At 44.0% G+C, this 12747-nt stretch overlaps 1 protein-coding gene across 4 annotated transcripts in view; it reads left to right on the top strand.

Annotated features, from left to right (window-relative positions):
* The window catches only part of SNX9 (sorting nexin 9), a 244475-nt gene that overhangs the window by 160784 nt on the left and 70944 nt on the right, over positions 1-12747 (top strand). For all 4 annotated transcript variants that reach the window (XM_044291890.1, XM_044291892.1, XM_044291889.1 and 1 more), the window contains one exon: positions 8453-8597. In XM_044291890.1, the coding sequence (XP_044147825.1) occupies positions 8453-8597 (145 nt within the window). The remainder of the gene's footprint in view (positions 1-8452; positions 8598-12747) is intronic.

Below are 12747 nucleotides of genomic sequence, written 5' to 3'. Positions count from 1 at the left end.
CGGTTTTTCAGCTGATCAAAAGTTTAGGACCACACCTCCCAAAAAAAAAACAACTAACCCCCCCCCCCCAAAAAAAAAAAAACAGAAATCCAACTTCCAAACATGAACTCAGTAATGAGTAGCTCCGCCGTTATTGTTTATCACTTCTAAAATTTGTTTCGGCGTGCTTGCTGCAAGCGTTTCCATGAGGTGAGTGGGAACATTTCTCCAAGTGGTGAAGACGGCCGCACGAAGGCCATCTACTGTCTGGAACTGTTGTCCATTTTTGTAAACTTCCCTTGCCATCCATCCCCAAAGGTTCTCAATTGGATTTAGATCAGGGAAACACGCAGAATGGGCCAAAAGAGTGATGTTATTCTCCTGGAAGAAGTCCCTTGTCCTGCATGCATTGTGTACTGTAGAGTTGTCCAGTTGAAAAACTCAGTTGTTACCACACAGGCTAAGGCCCTCAGTCACGAGGAATGCTCTCTGCAACATCTGGACATAGCCAGCTGCCGTTTGACACTCCTGCACTTCCTGAAGCTCCATTGTTCCACTGAAGGAAAAAGCACCCCAGACCATTATGGCGCCCCCTCCACTGTGGCGCGTAGAAAACATCTCGGGTAGGATCTGCTTGTCATGCCAGTAACATTGGAAACCATCAAGGTTACATTTTTTCTCATCAGAGAATAAAACTTTCTTCCACCTTTGAATGTCCCATGTTTGGTGCTCTCTTGCAAAGTCCAAACGAGCAGTTCTGTAGCGTTTAAGGAGACGAGGTCTTTCAAGACGTTTTTTGTTTTTGAAGCCCTTCAGTCTCAGATGCTGTCAGATGGTTATGGGACAGTCAGCACCAGTAAGGGCTCCAATTTGACAGACAGCCAATTGGATCCTCCGGCTCAGTGCTGATGAATTTTTTTTTGCGTCTTCCACTTGACTTTTTTGTTTCATCACCCTCAAGATCATTTCAGAATTTAAGAAATTCAAAGAAATTCAAAATAACTGTCTTACTGCGTCCCACCTCAGCAGCGATGGGACGCTGTGAGAGACCCTGCTTATGCAGTTCAACAACCCGGCCACGTTAAAAAAGGGAGAGCTCGTTTTGCCTTTGCCTTTGCCATCACAACGTGTGACTACCTGACAGAAAATGACAATGAATCCACATCTTTGCACAGATTTGGCCTTTTAAAGGCATGTGGTCCTAAAATTTTGATCAGCTGAAAAACAGCCTGTTTCAGTTTATTCGTCGTTTTCATTAAATTTAAGGCGCAAAAAATGTTTTGTCTCACTCCCATTTCTTCTTGTTGCATGTTGAAGCTCTACTTGAAACCTTGTTAAGATCCAGCCATGCTAAATAGGATTTTTTGCCATTTTTCAAGTGGTCTTAAACTTTTGATCAGGACTGTAGTTGCCTACTACACTCCTGATCAGGATTATCCTAATGCATTCTGAATGGAGTGAAATCCGTTCAGGATGTCTTTAGTTCCGGAACGGAACGTTTTTTGGCCGGAGAAAATACCGCAGCATGCTGCGCTTTTTGCTCCGGCCAAAAATCCTGAAGACTTGCCGCAAGGCCGGATCCGGAATTAATGCCCGTTGAAAGGCATTGATCTGGATCCGGCCTTAAGCTAAACGTCGTTTCGGTGCATTGCCGGATCCGACGTTTAGCTTTTTTAGATTGGTTACGCTAAAGTCCTGGCAGCCATGGTAAAGTGTAGTGGGGAGCGGGGGAGCAGTATACTTGCTGTCCGTGCGGCTCCCGGGGCGCTTCAGAGTGACGTCAGGGCACCCCACGCGCATGGATGACGTGATCGCATGGCATGTCAACCATGCGCATGGGGCGCTCTGATGTCATTCTGGAGTGCCCCGGGAGCCGCACGGACTGTAAGTATACCGCTCTACCGACTTTAATAGCGTCCTGGCTGCCATAGTAACACTGAAAGCATTTTGAAGACGGATCAGTCTTCAAATGCTTTCAGTACACTTACGTTTTTCCGGATCCGGCGTGTAATTCCAGCAAGTGGAGTACACGCCGGATCCGGACAACGCAAGTGTGAAAGAGGCCTAAGTAAAATAAACCTAACTAAATACATATTAAAGGCACCCTGTGAAAGAAGTCTTCTATGTGAAAAGAAAAACTTTTCATATAATAAATATAAAATGAAAAAAAAAAAAACATTTATCAAGTCATTATTTTCTATTTCAATAGATTTGTATTAATTAGAGAAAAGAACTTACAATGACAAAAAGAAAAAACAAGTAAATGTTTCAAGTACAAAAACAACATATATACACACAAAATACCATATTTTTCACTCCCTAAGATGCATTGGACCATAAGATGCGACTAGGATTTAAACAAAGAAAAGAACGAAAAAAATATTTTTCATCAGTCCTCAGATCAAACTGCCAATCTTCATCAGACCTTAGATCAGACCTCAAATCAGACCACCATTCCTGATTAGACCTCAGATCAGACCCTCATCAGACTTCAGATCAAACCTCTGTTCTTCATTAGCTCTCAGATCATACCTCCAAATCAGAACCTCATTGATCATTAGACCTCAGACCCCCACCATTTCTCATCAGACCTCAGATCAGACATAAGATAAATAAATTAACTTATCTCTCCAGCTCCAGGACATGCCGCCTCTTTGCATATTGAGTGGCTTTTCATGCACTTATTGTTCCCTAGTGTTCTCCGTGTGCCTCACTGCACGATGACCTGACATCACACAGCGTCAGGTCATAGTGTGGGTACTATGTTCTGACACTTTTCGCATGCAGGACAATGAAGCGCCAGGGAGCGATGAGTACAGTCAGCATCAGGAGCACTGTATTTACCGCTCCCTGTCATACGGTATAGTAGTGACCACTTTTAGAATGGAAGCGCTCACTAATATTCTCCCCGTCATACGCACTACCATTTCTCGCGCATATCATTGCGGGATACAGGAGACCATGGGTATAGCTGCTGCTGTCACGGATGATGTTGCAGCTGTAAGTAATGACTAAACGTTCAACTGGCTTGATCCTAAACTAAGGAGCATATAGGTGACCCCTATAAAACCCTAAGAGCTCACCCTGACTGCTAAGCACATACAAGGGTCTCGAAGGTAGACGATTGTATGCCCCACGTACCTAAGACTGTGTGACGCCTGAAAACCCTATAATAGTTAGGGGACACGACCACGGCTCCCTGCACTTCATACGGAGGGAGTCAGGGTCACCTAGAATCAAGCCAGCAAGGAAACACAATACATGAAAGGACTTATCTGAACAAGCAGCAGCAGAAGCCTCCAGCAGTGAACACTTCAGTCAGGAAGTAGTATAAACCGCAAAGTGAGGCAGTATGGGAGGGAATATAAAGGAAAGAAGATTAGTCTAAATAGGTGACACCTGGGAGAAGGAAATGAGATGAGAAAGTGAAACCAAACCAAGAACATCATGCAAGAGTTAGAGAAGGACGTCTGTCAGAACTTCTCACAGAACTGGCGGTGACAGTACCCCTCCCTCTACAGGTGGACTCCGGACACTCAGAACCCACCTTCTCAGGATGAGACCTATGGAAAGCCTTGATGAGACGAGTGGCCTTAATGTCCGCCACTGGGACCCACATCCTCTCCTCGGGACCATAACCCTCCCAATGAACAAGGTATTGGAGAGAACCACGGATAATGCGAGAATCCACAATCCTAGAGACCTGGAATTCAAGATTACCTTCAACAAAAATCTGAGGAGGAGGCAAAGAGGAGGGTACAGTGGGTTGGACATAAGGTTTTAATAGGGACCTGTGAAAAACATTATGGATCTTCCAAGTCTGAGGAGGATCAAGACGGAAGGCAACGAGATTGATGACGGACAAGATCTTGTAAGGCCCAATAAACTTAAGACCCAACTTCCAGGAGAGAACCTTCTGTTTGATATTCTTTGTAGACCACCACACCAGATCACCCGCATTCATGTCCGGACCAGGAACACGTCTTTTATCCGCCACATGCTTATATCTCTCACTCATCCTCTTCAGATTACCCTGAATCTTTTGCCAAATAAATGACAAAGACGAGGAAAATCTCTCATCAGGTAAACCAGAAGACCCCTCTCCAGAGAATGTCCCAAACTGTGGATGAAACCCATATGCACCAAAAAATTGTGACTTATCAGAGGACTCCTGGCAAAGGTTATTTAAAGCAAACTCGGCAAGGGACAAAAAAGAATACTGATTCTCCGCCACAAAACAGAGCAGATATGTCTCCATATTTTGATTGACGCGTTCGGTCTGACCATTCGACTGCGGGTGAAAAGCAGAAGAAAATGACAACCGAATCCCCAAGCGAGAACAGAAGGCCTTCCAGAATCTGGAAACAAATTGCGTGCCCCTGTCAGAAACAATGTCTGAAGGAATGCCATGCAATTTAACAATGTGATCAACAAACGCTTGCGCCAACTTCTTAGCATTGGGTAACCCAGGAAAGGGAATGAAATGCACCATTTTGCTAAAACGGTCCACTACCACCAGAATCACAGTCTTCCACGAGGAACGAGGCAGGTCTGTAATGAAGTCCATGGACAGATACATCCAAGGACGGGAAGGAATGGGTAACGGGAGGAGAAAACCCGATGGCCGTGAACAGTCTTACAAAGAGCCAGCCACCAGAATCTCCGAGCAATGAGATCTACTGTGGCTCTACTCCCCGGGTGCCCAGCAAGGACATTATCGTGGTGCTCCTTAAAAACCTTGTGTCGTAAAGCGAGAGGCACAAACAACCTCCCAGGAGCACAAAGATCAGGAGCCTCTGCCTGGGCTGCCTGAACCTCTGCCTCCAAATCAGGATAAAGAGCAGAGACGACCACCCCTTCAGCCAAAATGGGACCCGGGTCTCCAAAGTTCCCCCCTCCCGGAAAACAACGTGACAGGGCATCCGCCTTCACATTTTTAACCCCAGGGTGGAACGTGACAACAAAATTAAACCTAGAAAAGAACTTGGGTTCAGACGCTTGGCCGATTCCAAGTAGGCCAGATTCTTATGGTCGGTAAACACGGTAATTTGCTGTCTGGCTCCCTCTAACCAATGGCGCCATTCCTCAAAAGCTAATTTGGATGGCCAACAACTCCCTATCTCCCACATCGTAATTTATCTCTGTAGATGAGAGTTTCCTTGAGAAAAGGGCACACGGTCGCCATTTGGCAGGAGAGGGACCCTGAGATAAGACTGCACCCGCACCCACCTTTTAGAAGCGTCCACCTCAACAATAAAAGGTAGAGAGACATCAGGTTGTACCAAAATGGGAGCGGAAGCAAAACTGTCTTTGATACTAGAAAAGGCCTTAAGCGCATCTACCGACCGGGAGGAAAAATCTACCCCCTTTTTAGTCATATCAGTGAGTAGCTTAACAACAGAGGAATAATTCAAAATGAACTCTCTGTAATAATTGGCAAAACCCAAAAAACGCATCAGCGCCTTCTGATTTTCAGGAAGCTCCCAATTGAGCACAGAGCAGACCGTCTCAGGGTCCAGGTGAAAACCAGAAGCTGAGAGAAGAAAACCAAGAAATTGAATCTCCGGAACTGCAAACACACATTTTTCCAGTTTAGCGTACAATTTATTCTCCCACAGAATGAGCAAGACCTGATGTAGGTGGCCCCTATGAGTTTTGAAATCGGGAGAAAAAAAAAAGTCATCTAGATACACCAGTACAAATTTCCCCATTAAATGATAAAAAAATGCTGTTCACAAAATGTTGGAAGACGGCCGGAGCATTCATCAAACCAAAGGGCATAACCACATTCTCGAAATGACCCTCAGGGGTATTGAAGGCCGTCTTACATTCTTCCCCTTGCCTGACCCTGACTAGGTTGTATGCCCCTCTTAAATGCAACTTAGAAAAATTTTTAGCCCCAACAATCTGGTTAAACAGGTCCGGGATCAGAGGAAGTGGATATGGGTCACAAATTGTGATACGGTTCAGCTCCCTGAAATCCAGACAAGGTCTTGAAAGAACCATCTTTTTTCTTAACAAAAAAACCCCAGCGGCAACAGGTGACTTCGAGGGTCGGATGTGTCCCTTTCTCAGGCTCTCAGAGATATAAGTATGCATAGCGACTCTTTCAGGTTGGGAGAGATTGTATAAACGTGATTTTGGCAGCTTGGCGCCTGGGATGAGATTAATAGGGCAATCGTACTCCCGGTGAGGTAGCAACTCCTGTACACCACTCTCGGAAAACACATCTGAAAATTCAGAGAGAAAAGATGGTACGGTCTTGGTAGAAACCTCTGAAAGAGACGCCGTGAGGCAATTATCTCTGCAAAAGTCACTCCAACCATTTATTTGCCTTGCTTGCCAATCAATGGTGGGGTTATGTTTAGTGAGCCAGGGTAGCCCCAACACTAGAGGAGTAGGTAATCCACTTAGGACGAAACATGACATATCCTCAACATGCGCATCACCCACAGTCAAACTGATATTGTGAACTATGCCCTTTAACGATCTTGAGAAAGTGGAGCGGAATCGATGGGAAAAACAGGTATATCCTTTTCAAAAGTGCATACCTGGAAACCATGCGTTAGAGCAAATTGATTATCAATGAGATTGACAGCTGCTCCACTATCTACAAAAATCTCACAATGTTCTTGCTGTCTAGCGCCACCCTGGCAGGTAGGAGAAAACGGGAACTACAAGCAAAAGTTTCCAATTTTTGTTTTGTTTTTATTACCCTCCGAAAACTCCATGAATCTCCTAGAGGGGCAAACATTAGCCAAATGATTTATACCCTGTGGGGGGGGGGGGGGGGTCTTTTCTGGGGGTCATTCCACAGATACAGGACACCAGGTTTCAGGTCCAAACATTGCATTTATTGTGCAAAACAAACATAATACAAAACAAATACCTGCCCAGCTGGGCTATAACTAAACATAGTGCAGTATCCCTGACTCACCTATAGAGTGCTGTTCAGACACAGTCATAACATGTGGCTTTCTCAGCTAGCCCAGCAGCCTCCAGGCTGTAGCAAACGCAAGTCCCTTTGGGGGATTGTGGTCCAGCAGTCCTCCCGACTCTGACCTTGTGGCCCTTGTACCGTAGGCGTCACTGCGTCCCCCAAATTCCAGGCTGTCACTTAGACTCGTGGTCCCTCAGCTTAGCCCAGCTGAGGCCGCACAGACAGAGCCTCCAGGCCTCTGTCTACAGGTAACACCGCCCCCTGTCTGACACCCTAGGAGGTGCTTTATGCCAGGCTGATTACATCCAGTTTTTGTCTCACCTGTGGTGGAACAGGGGTGTGGACTGCACTATCCATCCCTTCCTTGCCTCCAACCTGCGTGAGACCTGTTTTCTCTGTCTAAAATTCTGGAACACTTGCCGAAATGCCAGATCCGGCATTGTTTTCCATTGAAATGCATTCATTCCGGATCCGGCCCCAACTGTTCTGTAAAAACAGACCTTTGAAAAATGTGAAAAAGATAAATACCGGATCCGTTTTTACAGATGACAACCGGAGAGACTGATCCGGTATTGCAATGAATTTGTGAGACGGATCCGGATCCGTCTACAAATGGTATGCGTTTGCGACGGAACTGCCTGCCGGAATTCAACAACGCACGTGTGAAAGTACCCTAATGGTATATTTCCAACTGAGCCAGATTATTCTGAAAAGTAATGTCCGTAACTCTGCTCATGGTGCTGCTATTATGTACTTATCATTACAGGCAAAGTTAGTTTTAGATAACTGCGCTGAAACAGCAGCAGTACGTCAAGGTTGTATTTATTTTATAAATATGATAACAGAAATATGTACCTTTCAAGTGTTCTAAACGAGTTGAATTTTTTTTTTTTTCTTTGAAGTGACCTAGATTATTGGATTTCTCTTTTAAGGTCAACTTTATGCTTTGAGCATTGAAAAACCATGTGCAGGAGGATGTACTGAGGCACATAGGGGCTCTGTGCTGGAGAGCTAGGCACTCTCGGGGGAAGGGTGGGGGGATCCGTTACGCTGGCCATATACTTCTATTATGACGGAATGCCTCTAAAGGCATTCCGTTATGCATTCCATCCTTGAATTGCGATATGGTCAGTGGTAACCATTTTTTAAAACTGTCAAAAAAGACGCAAATAATCTGAAAAAGTTGGAAAACCCTATTTTTGTGGCTTTTTGAAGCTAGAATTCTGGAGTGCAAAGCATGATAAATTCCCCTGCTATGTATCACGATTATAGTTCTCTGCACTATTACCTTCAAGTAATGCTTCTTGTGAGAATACCTCCATAATACTGCATAATAATATAGATAAAATGGGAGTCATACAACAGTACAGTATAGTTGCATACAATGTACATATATAGGTTTTGTAATCCGACTATAATTCAATTCATAGCTCTAAATGATATGCTCAACCAGAAATAAATTGAGTTTTTAAATTGTAAAGTTATGTAATTATAGAGGATTTTTATATATTTTATCATAACCTTATCATGCAGGCAACAAATGACCCCTGGTCAAGCTGGAATCCACCTAAGCCTTCTGCGACCAACAATGCAAGTGATCCTTGGGGTACAAGCCAAAATTCCACATCAGACAACTGGGATTCTGCATTTGGTCACCCGCAGGCATACCAGGGCCCAGGTGAGATAAACATAATATTCATGTGGATTTGTATTTTTAAACGGCTTGCCCAATACTCTGCTTCCCAGTCCAGTCTCGTCGCGCAAGAAATGCTTGCTCTGCCAATAGGGTGTCTGCTGTGACCAGTGACTGGCTGAGCAGGCATTTCCAGTGTGTTAATACAGGACCAGGAAGCGGAGACCCACTAAGCTTTGAATTAATGAGATGAGTAATGCCCCTCTCATATTTTTTTAACCCATTCTGCCAATTTTCCTAAAATATTTGATCTGGACACACTCCTTAATATACAGTCAACTAATAGAAAATTGCTTATAAATATCCATTATAAACTTTGTGATACGCTCTCTTTTACTTATTCTTCCCTATTCCAACATTACTGGCCTTCTCCATTTCTTCCAGAAAAATCTATTTTTTCTATTTTAGCTGATGAGTCCTGATAATTATAAATGGCTTGCTGTAGGAGAAAATATGTAAATCGGGGGCAAGGAGAGCCAGGTCCTCATGAATATCAAGACTCATCAGCTTGTGATGTGTATTGAGCTGCTCCAGCGCTGAAGTTGGTCAGTGCAATATGTTATCAAAACTGATGGGTAAGTTCAAGAAGGGACAAGGGATCTGTCACTTGCTTATGATGCCCCAGGGGGCACACCCAAGTCCTCCTCTGTGCTGCTGACCGGGTACATAATGAGCTCTCAATAGTAATTCATGCTGTGAGAATCAGGAACCCATGTGCCTAGCCAGCGACCGCACATGCCCCCCTGAATTCAACTGCTGCGGTCGGCACCTCACCTCCTAAGCCCCCTGCTCCATAGACAACTAGAGAAGGAGGACAGAAGATGGTAGCTATTGATGACCACCACAGAGGGCCAGCTTTTGGGACAATAGAGTGTGCCACACTGTGTTATTTGGTTCTACAGGGATGGTATTTTGCACTATGGTATGGTTGACCCCACCTACTTGTGTTGCTCCGCCTTTGGTCAATTTGGACCTGCCTACAAAATGGAGCCACTTTTAGGGGTTTTTTTCCAGGGCCACTTTAAGTTCCCAGTAAGCCCCTGTGCTGCCCTTACATAGGTAGCATAGAAAAACTGTGACAGATTCATTTGAAAGAAGTGGTAATTTGGAAGGGTTTCACTGTTTTAACCACTTCAGCCCCCCTAGCTGAAACACCCTTAATGACCAGGCCACTTTTTACATTTCTGCACTACACTACTTTCACTGTTTATTGCTCGGTCATGCAACTTACCACCCAAATTAATTTTACCTCCTTTTCCTCTCACTAATAGAGCTTTCATTTGGTGGTATTTCATTGCTGCTGACATTTTTACTTTTTTTGTTATTAAACGAAATGTAACTAAATTTTTGCAAAAAAATGACATTTTTCACTTTCAGTTGTAATTTTTATTTTTTTTAAAAACGACATCCATATATAATATATATTTTTAGCTAAATTTATTGTTCTACATGTCTTTGATAAAAAGAAAAATGTTTGGGTAAAAAAAAAAGATGGTTTGGGTAAAAGTTATAGCATTTACAAACTATGGTACAAAAATGTGAATTTCCGCTTTTTTAGGCAGCTCTGACTTTCTGAGCACCAGTCATGTTTCCTGAGGTTCTACAATGCCCAGACAGTAGAAAAACCCCACAAATGACCCCTTCTCGGAAAGTAGACACCCTAAGGTATTAGCTGATAGGCATAATGAGTTCATAGAACTTTTTATTTTTTGTCACAAGTTAGCGGAAAATGATTATTTTTTTTTTTCTTACAAAGTCTCATATTCCACTAACTTGTGACAAAAAAATAAAAACTTCCATGAACTCACTATGCCCATCATGAAATACCTTGGGATGTCTTCTTTCCAAAATGAGGGCATTTTAGGGGCCCAAATGCGTGCAAAGTAGTTTGAAATCAAAATGTGTAAAAAATGGCCTGTGAAATCCAAAAGGTGCTCTTTGGAATGTGGGCCCCTTTGCCCACCTAGGCTGCAAAAAAGTGTCACACATCTGGTATCGCCGTACTCAGAAGAAGTAGGGCAATGTGTTTTGGTGTGTCTTTTTACATATACCCTTGCTGGGTGAGAGAAATATCTCGGCAAAAGACAACTTTTTCCCGATATTTATCTCACCTAGCATGGGTATATGTAAAAAGACACCCCAATACACATTCCCCAACTTCTCCTGAGTACGGCGATACCACATGTGTGACACTTTTTTGCAGCCTAGATGCGCAAAGGTGCCCAAATTCCTTTTAGGAGGGCATTTTTAGACATTTGGATCCCAGACTTGTTCTCACGCTTTAGGGCCCCTAAAAAGCCAGGGCAGTATAAATACCCCACATGTGACCCCATTTTGAAAAGAAGACACCCCAAGGTATTCAATGATGGGCCTTTTTTGGGGGGCATAAGTTAGCGGAAATTGATTTTTATTTATTTTTCTCTCACAAAGTCTCACTTTCCGCTAACTTAAGAAAAAAATGTAAATCTTTAATGGACTCAATATGCCCCTCAGCGAATACCTTGGGGTGTCTTCTTTCCAAAATGGGGTCATTTGTGGGGTGTTTGTACTGCCCTGGCATTTGAGGGTCTCAGCAACCATTACATGTATGGCCAGCATTAGGAGTTTCTGCTATTCTCCTTATATTGAACATACAGGTAATGAGATTTTTTTTTTTTCCATTCAGCCTCTGGGCTGAAAGAAAAAAATGAACGGCACAGATTTCTTCATTCGCATCGATCAATGTAGATGAAAAAATCTCTGCCCAAAAAAAATGGAGGGGAAAGGCGTCTGCCAGGACATAGGAGCTCCGCCCAACATCCATACCCACTTAGCTCGTGTGCCCTGGCAAACCCGATTTCTCCATTCACATCAATCGATGTGGATGAATAAATCATTGCCAGGATTTTTTAATTATTTTTTTATATACAAAGTGTTTGCCAAAGCATATGAACACCGCCACCTCCTCAGCTCATATGCCTCGGCAAACGTATCTTTTACTGCAGAGGAGAAATCTCGTCTTGCAGCGCCGCATACGCCGACTTTTGTGTAATCTGACAGCAGCGCAATGCTTCTGTCAGAATGCACATCAGTGCTGCAGCTAGTCGATCGGTTGGTCCACCTGGAAGGTGGAAAAAACAGGCCGCAACGCAATAATTTTAGTAACTTTATAATAACCTTTGAACAGAACATAAAAACTTTATTTAACTTTTGGAACTGAATGTTAACTTTTTTGCTTACTGGTGTTTTTTTTTTTTTGTTTGTTTTTTTCCTTTATAGGACAAACCTCTCTTCCCCATGGGACAATTTGCAAAGCGCAAATCACCCAAAGATGTGGCGAAGTGCATTATGCACTTTGTCCCAGGTGAAAGGAGAGGTTTGCAGCAGCTGTGTGTGAATAGGCCCTAATAGCCCTGTGTACCTGTCCTGTGAGATGTGATCCCTATGCTAAGTGTACCTGTGTGTGGTACTTCCGGAAACACTCCCCTAAGCATAGGGCAGGGTGGTCAGGGCAGTCAGGACAGAAATAGCGGGTGTCACGCCTTATTCCACTCCTGCTACAGACACAACATCTTTTTCGGGGTGACGGTTGGGTTGAGGTACCAGCAACGACATTGGGGAAATGTCGCTTGTGTAGACGGCTAACTACACTGGTGGATGGGGCCACGGAACCTCCTGGATACAGGAGGTTCTTGATGATCTCTTCCTGAAATTTGAGGAAGGATCCTGTTCTCCCAGCCTTACTGTAGAGAACAAAACTATTATACAGAGCCAATTGAATTAAATATGCAGGCACCTTCTTATACCAGCATCTGGTGCGTTAGGAAACTAAATACGGAGCCAACATCTGGTCATTGAAGTCCACCCCTCCCATGTGAAGGTTATAGTCGTGGACTGAGAGGGGCTTTTCAATGACACTCGTTGCTCGCTCAATTTGGATTGTCTTGTCTGCGTGAATGGAGGAGAGCATGTAAACGTCACGCTTGTCTCTCCATTTCACCACGAGCAGTTCTTGGTTACACAAGGCAGCTCTCTCCCCCCTTGCAAGACGGGTGGTAACGAGCCGTTGGGGGAAGCCCGCGCGACTAGTTCGCGCGGTGCCACAGCAGCCAATCTGTTCTAGGAGCAAATGCTTGAAGAGGGCCACACTTGTGTT

Source organism: Bufo gargarizans, chromosome 4 (genome assembly GCF_014858855.1).
Source record: "Bufo gargarizans isolate SCDJY-AF-19 chromosome 4, ASM1485885v1, whole genome shotgun sequence".
Classification (NCBI taxonomy): Eukaryota; Metazoa; Chordata; class Amphibia; order Anura; family Bufonidae; genus Bufo; species Bufo gargarizans.
The sequence above is the reverse complement of the archived record's forward strand: the minus strand, read 5'-3'. Positions and strand labels throughout refer to the sequence as shown.